General features: G+C 37.9%; 1 protein-coding gene across 1 annotated transcript in view; it reads left to right on the top strand.

Annotated features, from left to right (window-relative positions):
* SEMA3C (semaphorin 3C) overlaps window positions 1-14,114 on the top strand; it is a 122,908-nt gene that overhangs the window by 68,257 nt on the left and 40,537 nt on the right. Inside the window, exons 4-6 of the mRNA XM_051636380.1 lie at window positions 1,140-1,202; window positions 6,436-6,555; window positions 11,070-11,160. Of these exons, the coding sequence (XP_051492340.1) occupies window positions 1,140-1,202; window positions 6,436-6,555; window positions 11,070-11,160 (274 nt within the window). The remainder of the gene's footprint in view (window positions 1-1,139; window positions 1,203-6,435; window positions 6,556-11,069; window positions 11,161-14,114) is intronic.

Raw genomic sequence — 14,114 nt, 5'->3', positions numbered from 1 at the left:
ACCTGGCCACCCTGGTCTGGGAGCTGCTGTGCTCCTGAATGGTATGCTCCAGCCTTCCCTGAGCCGGGTGCTTTTGATTCTGGGAAGAGCTCAGGTGGATAGAAAAGCCTCTGTTGCATGGAATTTTTTTCTGTAGTAAACAGCTGTGAGGCATTTTGACAGTCTATTTAAGCCTGGAAAAAGAAGAATTTTTTAAAAAATAAATAACAAAAATCAAAACACCTGAAGTTTTCTGGCAGCAAATATGGTCACACAGTATTTGTTTAAGAATTAATCTCTGCAATTCCACATGGTGTTTCCCTTGTTTACTTATTTTTAGAACAGATTCACTTTGCTAATCTTACTCACTTGGCTAATCTTGCCTGTATAGGAACCCCATGTACCTATGCATATGTATGTATGTCTCTGCATATACATGTATGTTTTTATATATACAGAGCTATTTTTATGCTATTATTTATGTTATCTTGAGGCTATATGTTATCAGGTTCTGTCACCTACTGAATTTCTGCAGAGAGATTTCTAATGGATGTCTTTTCTATTTCCAAATCAAAATAAATAATGGAAGAAGCCTTAGAGTTTGTATATAGATCAGATAAACATTCAGACATTGAGATTTTTGACAGGATACTGTAGTGCAAGATATCCTGGAAAGAAATCAATAAATCAGCCTGAAATCTTAATATTTTAATCAGGTTTTATCATAAAATATCCAAACTTTTACTATTAAAACTGAAAATCTTTTACAAGAACCCTTATTTCAATATTTCAATCTCCTGGTTTCTAGTATGAACAGTTTCTAGAAGTTCAGAAGCAAAAAAGTAAAAATTGAGAGTAAATTAGACAATGATGATCAAAATATCTCATACATTTTTTTATTAAATTAATTAAACATATTTAATAAAATTAATTTATATCAGTCAAGGACCTGCGCTTTTATTTTGTTCACTGCATGCTAGGACAGAAAGTTGCTTTCATTTATTAATGAAAATCCTTTTATGCTTTATAATCAAGGTGTAAAAGGTATAAAAATATTAAACTTACTGATGTAAATTAGGCAGTTAAATGCTTTTTGGTTGTCATTAAAAAAGTAATTATGTAATAAATATGTTCCTTAAAAGATACTTCTTTCCTTTCAGATTTTCTGGCCAGCTTCAGGAAACAAGGTTGAAGAGTGCAAAATGGCTGGCAAAGATCCCACAGTAAGTTATAATCCACATGCAGACACATACACAAATTATATACTTGGCATTAAAGCAAGAGCACCTTGAGTGCAGCCAAAAAAAAATGAAAGAAGTGTTTGTTTTGGTTTTTAAATGCTCTACAGGCTAAACAAAATGGTTAAATTCTGAAAAAAACAACAAGCTATGTAAATAGAATGAACCTTCAGACTCTGACGTATGGAAAAAAATACACATTGTCCGCTTCCTCAGCTTTTTTTTCCAAGTCAAATTAGGTAATAGTACTTTTCCAGATATGTCTTGGGGATGATGCTGAAGAACTTGCTGAGCTGTTGTTCGGGGTGGGGAAGTGCTCTGACTATCTGCTTGCCCCAGGAGCAGACTCTGTAGGCAGGTGGTACCCCTGTCTGCAGCATAAAGACCCCAGACTCAGGAACACCCCGAACACCTCTTTCAATTACATTCACAAAACAATGCCCCAATAAGTATCTAGCAGCCAGTATGCTTTCCTAGAAAGAGGTAAAGATGATCTCTGGAATCACTGGAAACACTGACCATGGAAAGGCTGAGTCATTTTGCACCACAGATGATTATTGCAGCAGACACCTACCAAATTGCCTACATCACATGGTAATTTCCCTATGCACTCTTTAAAGATAACAGATAGAAATGAGCTATTTTGAAAGACCCAGTGAGTGGTACAATACCACAGATCCTGCCTTTGGCAGAGTTCCATATTATATGGTTATCTACCTAAAGTAATTTGAACTCAGAGTCTGTATATGTCTACATTTTATCTGCGAAAAGGAGAAAGTCACATTTCAATTCTATTCAATTACCTGTCGACTTTTTACCAGTTCAGCAGCACCTAAATGTCTTTGCCCTGTTCTTCTTTTTAGCACTTTAAATATAGCTGTTTTCCAACTTATTTTTTAGTGATAGAATTCAGAATCTAATCTGAGCTAGAAAATTGTAATTTCTCACTACTAATTTTTTAAGCAAAAACAATGAAAGCTTATATTTTTATTTGAGGAAAAAACCCACAACAACAAATACGGAAATCAGAAGCCTCCACATTAGGTATAATTGTCTTTGGAACATAGTCCTCAGCGTACATGTAGGATAATATTTAATGAAGTGACTGAATAACATATGCAGGTGTATATAAATATAGCTTTTAATTTCACATGCTATGGAATTAATGCAAAAGTCTACTGAATTTAGTCTAGAACCTGTTTTTTATTTTAACAGTCTCTGAATCATGTCTAAAGTTTCTCTTCATTTTAGCTACACATTTTGTATTGTTGACTAAGCCTACACATGTAAGGCAATTCAGTTACTGTAATGTTACAATAATTCATTTGGATCTGTTGGTAAGAAAAATAAGTGTGGGCTTTATTTGGAAAATCTATTGCAAATGTTGATGGATGTAAGGAAATCAGAAGGGTGACCTACTACAATGTTGCTGTAATACTGTTTTTTTAAAACTTTGGAGAGTAATTCACTTAATTGCTGCAAAGCAACAGAATGATTCTGAACTCTGTTATCGTTGGTATGGCAGCTTATCTGCTTTATGTCCTGATAGCTAATGTACTGAAAACCTATTGAATATCCTATTTTTATATGCTTCTTTAAATTGTTCTGGTTACTGCAATGTACAGTAAATTCTACAGCTACCTATTGGTCTGTTACGTTGCACTAAATATGAAAATAAAAGATAGACCTTTATTAATGGTAAATAATAGTGACCCTAGTTACTATGTCAACTGCATCATCAACTTGCCATAAACTAGTTAAAGGAATTTTCTCTGAAATACAAATTTAATCTGTCATTTTTACAACATATGATGACACTCTTCCAGGGAAAAAAAATAGGAAAAATATAGATAATACTTTAAGCAGATAGTAGTATATAAAATGTGTTCCATGAGAAAAAAAAAACAAAAACAAATCAAACAACAACAGAAACCAAACATAAGACTCTGCTATGTAGTGGATTCTCCAGAAAACTTTTAATCTTAGTGATTTAGTAGTGAGACTTTCCTCGCTTTTAATCATAGTGAAGTACCCAAATGTTGCTGCATTCTTCGACAGATTTCTGGATAGAACCTCTTTTTACAACAGTTTAATTGTGAGTAAAGCTAATATCCTGTAACATACTTAATTAAGAATGTCCATGTGAATCAACTTTAACTGATTTTTTTAAGCCCCTGCATGTGCATTGCAGAAGAAAAGTCAAGTTCCAAAAATAGAAGTTTGCATTCAGTTTCTTAGTATTCACCTTCAAGAGTCTAAAAGAGAAAAAAAAGTTACTGAAAAATAGCAGCTGCTCCCACTAAAATCAGTGATGTGTCTTATTGAAAGCTCATCAAAATAATGAGAAAAAGAGAACCCAATGCTGAATCACAACAGTTCTATTTTAATGGGATTCTTGTGAGTTTAATTCCTGGTGATAATGGGAGAAGCAAAGAATGAATTAAGAAGCATTAAGAATTTAAAATTTAAAAAAAAGAAAAAGCAGGGGGCTTAAATACATAATTATGTTTGGCCTATCAGAGAATAGTGATTATCACAAAGTAAAAGAGAAATAAGTAGACTTGGAGCAGCCAGTAAAGGACTTCTTGCAATCAGTGATTTTTTTTTGATTATTTTTTTTTCCAATGGAGATGCAGAGGGGTTTTTTTTTGCCCTGCCAGTAGACAAACATTGGTGTCAGAATTTGTCTTCTTTGGCTCCCATTTTTGTTACTGAAAAGGATTTGTCAGCTCTAAATAGTACGTTCACCAGGCTAAGCTGAATGCTTACATTAGTGTGACATCTATTTCTCTTCATCTGCTGTGACGAGATCCTAGGGCATAGATGTCTGACTCAGATGTCTGGAGAATAGCAGTTGCCCAGACACTGCTACTGAGTTTTGGTATCAGCTCCAAGAGAAGCACCAGTAGCATGTGAATATCTACTGGTTAGTCACCACCTTTGACAAACATCCATCCTCAAGACAACTATCTCATGTCACCTCAGACCAAATTGATTTAAAACCACAAAGCACTCCAGTATCAAGGAAAGTGAAATAAACTGAAGTGTATGTGCTCTGGAATGGCAGTCCTACAGGATATATTCTGAAGTAGCAGTTTCTTGCTTTGTTGGGTTGTAGAGTCACAGTACAGTACTCAGATTAGTCATATAGCAAATTGTGGATGGAGTTCAGAGATTCCACACTAGAGAGAAGGGCAAAGGCTCGGAGGTCATAAGATGGACTTCCTGCTGAACAACATTAAAAAATGAGAACATTACTATTGAGCAAACTTGTGTTCCTTCTTTGTAAATCATCGGTGAAGAGACGTGAAGACACAGCGTGTATCAGACAGTTACCTCAGAAGGCTGTCCTTAAAGAAGAGCTATCTAACCACCCCTTTGTCCCTGTCGTAGATACTTTGGAAACTTCATGGAATTATACTGAAACAGAGTAGCAAGTGCCATGTACTAGTACTGTTCATGTAGACATAGTTTCCTGGTCCTGATCCCCGCAGACTTTCATTCTGGAATTTCTCAGTAATCCTTTACTTAAGAGTCTTCTAGAAAAGTTTTCTGCAAACAGCAAGAAAAGAAAGCATCAGTTTACACTTGGCAGATACAAGCTAGTGGCATACCTTCACCTGTATTCCTTCCCTTTCCACAGCTGTAATGTGGATTGGTAATACTGGTGAGCAAAACATGATTTTGATAGCAAGACATTACTAAAGCTGCTTTTGAGCCAAACTAAGATAGCTGGATATTAGAAAATTGAAACATTTAGAAACAGCCCTCAGCTTTAGAGAAAAAAATGTATTTTCACTGGGCTAAAGGATTTTTCTGATATAGCTAGAGCTAACACTTAACTGAAGACATGCAGTGTTCCTTGTAGAGAAACTTCTCTGAACTCTGAACTACTCTGAATCACTCTGAATTATGAACCAGTTTTTAGATGTTGTGGTATGGTACCAGCTCATGCTGAACCAAAACTGTGAATGCCTTTACATATAAATAAACTGTTCAGTCTGCTGAACAAGGATTAACTCCACTGATTTTCATGAAGGTGACTGATGACACAGTTTCCCATCCTGCACTCACAAAACACGTGCATTTCTTACTGTCTTTAGTGAAGGTTTGTATGATTGAATATGAAGGCAGTTATGGGATCTCAGTAAGAAAAACTTTAAGAAAAAAATCTATTTTAAACCCAAGGTGCATAGTCAAAAAAGGAAAGAGCAAGAAAAGAAAGGTACATGCCGTAAGAAGAAAACTGTAAATCCAGGTTCTACCAACAGGACTTTGGGTTTTTTGATCATGGTTTGGTTTACAGGACACTGGGCCTACTAAAATTGGATGGGAAGACCCTGTCCCACAGGGGAAAAAGGGTACTAGGGCAGGAATTACTGAGACTCATTGATAGAGCTTTAAACTAGGTTGGAAGGGGGTGGTGGATAAAGCCAGGCTTTCTACAGATGAGCCTAGGGGTGGTGTGGTGGTCAGGTCAGCTAGTCAGGCAACCTTACTGGACACCCAGCTTAAATGCCTTTATACAAATGCACACAGCATAGTGAATAAACAAGAGGAATTAGGGATGAGGGTGAACCTGCAGGGCTATGATCCCATTGCCATCACTGAGACCTGGTGGGATGGCTCCTATGACTGAAGCACCAGACTGGAGGGTTATAAACTCTTTAGGAAGGACAGACAGGGGAGACGGGATGGGGGTTTTGCCCTCTATGTCAAAGACCTGCTGGAGTACATGGAGCTCTCCCTAGGGACGGATGAGGAGCCCACAGAGAGCTTACGGGTTAAAATTAAGGGGAAGAAAAAACATGGTGGGGGTTTGCTACAGGTTGCCTGAGCAGGAGGATAATATAGATGAGGCACTATATAGACAGATAGGAGCAGCTTCACATTCGCAAGGCATGGTCCTCATGGGAGACTTCAACCACCCTGACATATGTTGGTAGAATGACTCTGCTTAACACAAACAATCCAGGAGGTACCTAGAGTGCAAGGACTGGGCATTGATAGGGCACTAGAGAAGAGTTACAGTTCCCAGACTAGGCAAAATGGCATGAAAAGAAAACAGAAGTCTACAGCTGTTCAAATCCAGAGACAGAGACTCGATAGCTGTTTCCATGATATTACTAAAATTATGAACAGTCCATATTACCTAGAGTTCCCAACATCTAATAACATAAGCCAATGTGATTTTTTTTTTTCCCTGTCTTTCCTGCAGCATGGCTGTGGAAATTTTGTGCGCGTGATCCAGTCGTACAATCGCACCCACCTGTACGTCTGCGGCAGCGGCGCCTTCAGCCCTGTGTGCGTGTACGTGAACAGAGGGCGCAGGTCCGAGGTACGTCCTGTTCCATTTTATCCACTCATTCTGTTGGGTATCTTGCTTGTGTTATGCAAAGCTCTAAATTTTGAGAATGCAAAAAACAATGATCCAAATAGGTTCCTTCACCCATGTCAAATAGAAAAAGAACAAAGATGCATCCTTTTCTGACCTATTATGAGCAAGAAACAAAACCATGATCAAAAGCCATGCCTCAAATTTGATGGCTGTCCAAAATCCCACAGTCATATAAAATTCTGGGCTACATTTGATGCTACTTTTTATTTGACATTGTTTGGTGATTTTATTCCTGGTATGTGTTGGAAAAATTATCAGGAAATACTTAAAAGGAGATGGCCAGTTAAATAAAAAGTAAAATGTGCAGTCTGCTTTTTATAATTCCCATCTGTTACTGAGTCCTGGGAGAAGCCCTTAAGTGGACTAACTCTTCACACTCCCAGTAAAGGTAACTCTAACTGCACAAGTTTTGCCCCGGTAGGTTCTGCTGGGATGAAGTCTGTCAAGCTTTCTCACCACTGTGGGATCTTCCAGGATGTACATCTTATTTTCTCTAGATAGGTGTCCAGTTTTTCTAGATTCAGTTTTCAATATACAAAGGACCAGTTGTTTCGTAAGAATATTGCCCAGGTTTCCTGATTTGAAAGTTAAATGTTTGTTTATGTGCAAATGTAATAGGTAATAAATTAAGCAACCAGAAGGAGAAAGAAAAGTGCTTAACCAAGACCCAGCACCTCAGTAGCTTTTGGGTCAGATTCATGTCTGCAGGCACAGGGGTGTGCAGTATATTTTCCTGTAAAATATGGAAGCAGATGTGTTCGGAAGGAAGATCAGAGTGTGCTACCTGGAGTTTTGCCATGTAAGGGCAGCTTTAAAAGCTGGGCTGGCTCCTAGGGAAAAGACTGGGAAATTCATCACTGATTTCATTGCGAGTAAGATGGGAATTCTGGCCAAGACCCAAGGCTACTGCAGAGGTTGCCAAGGAGGTGATAAATCATTGTTTCTCCAGGTAGGTTTGCATGGAATGATCTCAGTGACTTTTGGTAGATCCATACCTGGCTCCAGCCTCCCTAACAAAGTATGTAATCTGCATCACTGCACCTTCAGTTCTAATGAATTCTCTAAAATAAGAGGTTCATAGCTTGGTTATAAAAGCCCAAGCAAACAGGACTGAATAGTAAATCAATTGTTCTGCTTAATGGGTCTGCATTAACTTATTTTGATATATTTTGAAACTGAGGTCAGCTTTCCTCAGCATTATCCTATTTCTTGACAAATAATTTAAAATATGAAAAGTGATCTCATTTGTCTGTAATTAATGCAGTTTTCCTTTATCTGCTTAAGTAGTAGTACTGCAGCCCAGAGAACTTGGAATATCATTATTTTAGAGATTTTGTAAATGAGGTTGAGGGGAGAGAAGGGATGGGTGGGAAATGACATCTCCAGATGATGCAAGATGTTAAATTTCTTAAGTTAAAAATATACATGTCTTGGAAGAGCAGAATGACTGTATAGCTGCATGCCTATGATCAATAGATTAAATAAACTGCTGTTTCAGACGTCTGGAGTCTGTCAGACACTTCACTGTAGGCATCACAAGCTCAAAGCCATTACTGTACAGGCCAACAATAGCATAACAGTTTAAAATCAAGCATTTCCTTCTGAACTTATTGCATATATCAGTGTATGACTAAGTAATAGAGCAGAATGAAAAACTATGTAGTGCTGGTGGGACTAGTGAGAACTCATTTTTTTATTTGCTTTTATCATTTCCACCTTTAATTTAGTACAGTTTTCCATTCACAGAAGGCTGGTTTTGCATGTGCAAAATAGATATTTTAGAAAGAACATCTGTTTTTTTGTAGAAGCTACAAAGCCTAACACTGAGAGTCCTATCCAACAATCATAAGAACAGAGCCTGTTTTGCTCTTTTGTCTCCAGATTCCACATAATCTCACAAAAAAAGGAAGTTTCATTCATGAGGTACAATGTTCCCTTTTCCCCAAAACAGGGGTTAAAAATGAATTAATTTTCTTGCTTGGCATACTGCATACTTTGGTCTTTGCTAATGACTCTCTTAGTCACCCAAATATATTCTAATGTCAAAATAAATGTAATAGGAGGAAATTTAATCACTATGCGAATTAATTATAGACTAAAAAGTAGTTTAATATATATGAAAATCAAGTCTAATCCTGGAGCTAGTTTAATAGTGCAGTTATGGGCATTTTGAATTGATAAATAGTGGTATAACATAGTAAATTTAGATTAACATCAAGCTGCACATTAATCTAGAAGTAAAACAACAAATAAAACCAAAACCCCAAGATCATATTAGAAACTTCATACTTACGTTTTAAGACTGTTTAGAAAGCTTATTACTGAAACAATAGATAAGCTCTCTGTGATTAAATTAGGCAAAAGAAAACAGAGGGAAAAGAGATATGGGATAATGGATATGAAAACTTCCTCCTGTAGCTGAGCACTTCAATTTTTTGGAGTCTCCAATTTGATGTTGCCAAATGGCTGCTCAGTGATCTGTGTGGCATCCCCCTTCCCCTGTGATTTACATTAATTGCTAAAGGGAATATAAAGAGTTCCTGCCCTTAGTTGAATAAGTAGTACATTGGCATCTACATCACAGAAGCCTTTCTTTGGAATTTTTGTCAGCTACCTTTTTCTGTTGAAACAGAAACATTTTAAGTTTGGGTGTTTTTTTCCTCAGAATTGTGTGTTTTGGTGTGTTATTAAAGATTGGAAGTCTGTTATGGGATGCTAGGAACAAGTTGTTGGTTTGGTATACAAGTCTGTGCTCTGGATTTATGTCTCAGCCATTATTGATGGGAGTTTTTAAGGAATGGGCTTGGACCCAAGAGTCCCTGCTTGCTCAGCATATTGTGCTCTTCAGTATAGGTGGGAACAAAGAAGTGCACTGAGATGCATGAATTTTTCTAAATATATTCAGACTGTATTTCAAGATGTAATGCAGGTTGCTTCTACTTTGCCAAATATATTTCCTATTTATAAATCACATAAAATATAAAAAAAGTCCCATACCCTAAACACCAAAATATGTCCAAGAGATTTCAGGCTATTGCAAAAGGTATTGATAAATCATCTATTACTATGTAACTGGAGCTCTACACACAATCCAATAGACGGTATTTATGAAAATAAGTATGATTTCGGGCATTTTTGTAGGTCTGATACCTCAGTAAAGAGCAAATGTTTTATACTATCTCCAAATTACAGTTGCAATGTTTTTAGTTAATATTTATTATTGTTCTAGTAGTAATGTTCTGGACTAGTGTAATTACTACCATGTATTAAGCAAATAAAGGATAAATAACTTCAAAAACACGGAAGTAATCTCCACAAATGGTATTGCAGAGATAAGTCAACCTCTCAAAAGCATAACTGAGCTAGAGGGAAAAATTATTTGTTTCAGTGTCCTGAATTTAGAATCACAGAATCATAGAATCATAGAAACATTAAGGTTGGAAGGGACCTTAAAGAGCATCAAGTTCCAACCCCCCTGCCATGAGCAGGGAACCCTACCACTAGATCAGGTTGCACAAAACCTCATCCAACCTGGCCTTAAAAACCTCCAGGGATGGGGCATCAACAACCTCCCTGGGCAAACCATTCCAGTTCCTCACCACTCTTATAGTGAAGAATTTCTTCCTAATAGCTAACCTAAATCTCCTCTCCTCTATCTCCATTTAAAACCATTACCTCTTGTTCTGTCACTATCTTCTCTGATGAAAAGCACCTCCCCAGCTTTTCTGTAGCCCCTTTCAAGTACTGGAAGTCCACTACAAGGTCTCTCCAGAGCCTTTTCTTCTCCAGGCTGAACAGCCCCAACTGTCTCAGCTTGTCTTCATAGCACAGGTCCTCCAGGCCTTTGGTCATCTTGGTGGCCCTTCTCTGGACCCTCTCCAACAGGTCTATATCTTTCTTGTGCTGAGGGCACCAGAACTGTACACAGTATTCCAGGTGGGGTCTGACTAGAGCAGAACAGAGAAGCAGAATCACCTCCCTGGCCCTGCTGGCCACACTTCTTTTGATGCAGCCCAGGATGCAGTTGCTCTCTGGGCTCCAATTCACACTGGCAGCCAATGTTGAGTTTCTCATCAACTACCACCCCCAAGTCCTTCTCCTCAGGACTGCTCTCCAGCCATTCTTCCCTCTGGCTGTATTTGTGCCTGGGGTTGCACCGCCTCAGGTGCAGGACCCTGCAGTTGGCCTTGTTGAACTTCATGAGGTTGGAACTGGCCCACCTCTCCAGCCTGTCAAGGTCCCTTATAACAAGAGTCTTGAAAAAACTGGGTACCAATGAAAAAATTGTCTAGAAATGTGATGAAATTCTGAGTAGGAAGGCTAAACTGCTGAAAGTGCAGCAAAAGTGACCAGTAATGCTGAGCGTTGTTAATGCTGGAAACAGCCAAGCATAAAAATCAATTTATATCTGATGGTTTCTGAAATGAGAAGTGACACACAAATCTACATTGCAGGAACAAATCTTCAAGATCGACTCCAAGTGTGAATCAGGAAAGGGACGCTGTTCTTTCAACCCTAATGTGAACACGGTGTCTGTCATGATCAGTAAGTAAAAATACTGCAAGTTGCTGAGGTCTAAACCCATACAATCATGTGTGGTGTGGACTGGTGGGATGCCTGAAATCAGCTGGACACAGAATTCAGCCTCCAAGGAGCAACACCTTGTGTCTGCCTAATGGGCACAAGGGTTGGGTCCATCCTTGTTTCAAGATTTACATAAAAAGTGGGTGTACAAATAAAATGCAGAAATAAGCTGTTGAAAAGGGGAGAGAGAACAAAAGATTGTCCCTTTTCCAGCTTACACATTTTTCCCAGGGTTAGTTTCAAATTTGCATTACCCTGTCTAGCATTTTATGTTTGAACAGTTTCTGACCTTGTTCATCTAGACAGCACTTGTGTCTCATTCAATTATTTGTAAAATCTCAGAGTAGCAAGGGAAAGAAAGCCTGAAGACTTCAGTTACTTTAATTTCATTTTTGTTGTCAACTCTGCCGTAGGGCCCACTAGTTATTGCAAGGCTCTTCATTTTTCAATTGGCTTTATACCCAAACCATTTTGCAATTTTCCTCCATTTGAATGGCCAGAAAGTGGTACAACTGACACAAAGATTATTGTGAATTAGTGGTGACTGTACTCAAGTGACTGTGAGATACACGCCATGCAAAGAATTGCTGAAGTGCCTATTGCATATCTAAGTGAAAACTCAAAGGGGGCATAGGCTTTGTGCAACCTAAGTCATCAGTGAAATAATCCCTTTTTGTTTTTTTCATGTTTTTTTCCAACTAGGAGGCACATTATAAAGACTTAGTGTAACCTGACCTATCACATTTGCAGGACGTTTACAGACTTCTAGTGCCAAAGCCTTGATTTTTCAATGTGTGTCTACTCCTTGCTACATTTTTGGCTATGAAGGGAACAGCATTTGCCCAAATTTGTCAGGTTTTCTTAGGAAATAAAACTTGGTGCATAGAAGTACTGCACTGAAAACACCTCAAGAAGACAGGTAAATGCTACCTAGATACCTCTGAACCTTGGATGCACTTGTATCTTTATCTCATTGGTGTTCTATGGTCAGTGTTTACAGACACTGTGTGCAAAGAAAATGTTTGTTCAAAGTCAGTGATGGATTAATCCACTGCTATTCATTGCTCTTCTGGTATTGAGTTAATCAACTGTCATTAAAAAAATGAAGTTTCCTTTCCTTGTTCCTTCCAGATTTGATGAAACACAATTAAAGTACATTGTTCCTGAATTACTGTATATAGAGTAAACTGTTCATTTTCGACAAAAGGTCTATGGCAGCTTTGTTCATCTTAGTAGACTTTGTTTTATTTTCTCTCATGTCTCAGTTAGGTGACTGAAGGGTCCTACTCTAGTGTTTGACTTATCTTTCATTACATTATTAATCTGAAAAACTTAAATTATTCCACAAAAGTCACACTCTTTTTCAAAAGAGTCGCACAGACTTTTTATGCTTTCTCCCGGTTATTACAGAGCCCAGTCACTTCAGAATTTTAGGCTTGAATATAGCCTCAGGATCCCTGCTGGAAAACAGAAGATTTTATAAATTACAACTTGAGTTAAAATGCAAGGACTGAGCCCATGTACTAGAATCTCCTTTGAGTGTTCTTCTGCAGGAGGAATTCCTTCTCCTCCCCTCAGAAGACAGGAAATACTGCCAGACCAGATAACTCTTCCACAACAAAAGAACTATTTTTAAATACAGCTGAAATTTCTTGACAGTTTTGGGTATCACTAGCCTAGAATGCAACAGGAAAGCTGGTTCACCCCTCAGAGGAAAGTGATGCTATGAAAACAAAATTGAACTTGGTACAATTTGCTATTATACAAAGACACTTTTGCATCAAAGCAATGAAAAATGCCTTTTGAAAAAGCTTGGCATAACTACTGTGCAGGATGCATGTCTCCCTCCCCACCAAGACTGTGAGATATTTATAAAAGCAGACATACATCATCAATTCAGTAATTCCCCCATTAACAAAGAGAAATAGTGTGAACTAGTTGTGCTGTGCAGAATTTAAGAATTTAACCTAAAGGAAGTGGAGCTGACATATAATCTGATACATGATTAGCAAGTAGACACTAGGAATGCTTAAGACATATGTAATAGAGTTGATATGTAATAGGATTAAGTATATATGGTGGAGTACTATTGTTAAACTGTATGTGCATGTGCACAGTACTGTACATAACATTTAGGGAGAACCATAAGCCTGATCTCTTTCAGCCAATTTATTTTATAATAAGAATAAAGCTCTAATAGATTGAGGCAATGACGCTAATATCCAAAATCAGTTATAAAACAGTATAGATCCAATATATTTCTGTCAAGACATGCTGAGGAAGTAATGCCTCACAAACATGCAGCGAATGCATTGTTTAAATCCCCTGTGTATGAATCTTGTCATCACTGGGAGAGATGAGAGAAGAGTGGCTGCTGGCTGTTCTGCAGGGGTTCAGTTCAGGCTCTAACCAGCAGCAGTAAAACAAAATCTCCAGAGTTTTAATTCTCTCATGAGCCAATAGTCTTCCATATTGATGCACACAGACAGATCATAAAAATAGCCTCAAGGGCTTCTGAACCTGTGGCTCTTGCCAGCTTGACCACACTCTCTGGGTAGTCCAGGAATCCAGACAAAAACATCAATCAAAGGACCCAGCTGTACTGGAATGTATTCAGTCACCACTCCCACTCTGAGAGTTAGAGTTTATTTTAGCTACTGTTTTCTACTCTGGGGTTTCAATGTCATTAGTCAGTGGAAATTGCTTGGTTATTCATGGAGTAGAAAATGATAGTATTTTTAATTAGAATTATAATTATATATACATATATTTATGCACACACACAGACTCACACTAACACAGATAGACATCCTGACCGATGAACTGAGTTCTTAGCCCTGCACAGGGAGCAGAAGTTCATAGTTCTGTTAATGTAAGAGTTGCGTGTCTAATTCTCTTCAAGCATAATGACCCTA

This window comes from Apus apus, chromosome 1, assembly GCF_020740795.1.
Source record: "Apus apus isolate bApuApu2 chromosome 1, bApuApu2.pri.cur, whole genome shotgun sequence".
Taxonomy (NCBI): Eukaryota; Metazoa; Chordata; class Aves; order Apodiformes; family Apodidae; genus Apus; species Apus apus.
This window is presented reverse-complemented; position numbering and strand designations above follow the sequence as displayed.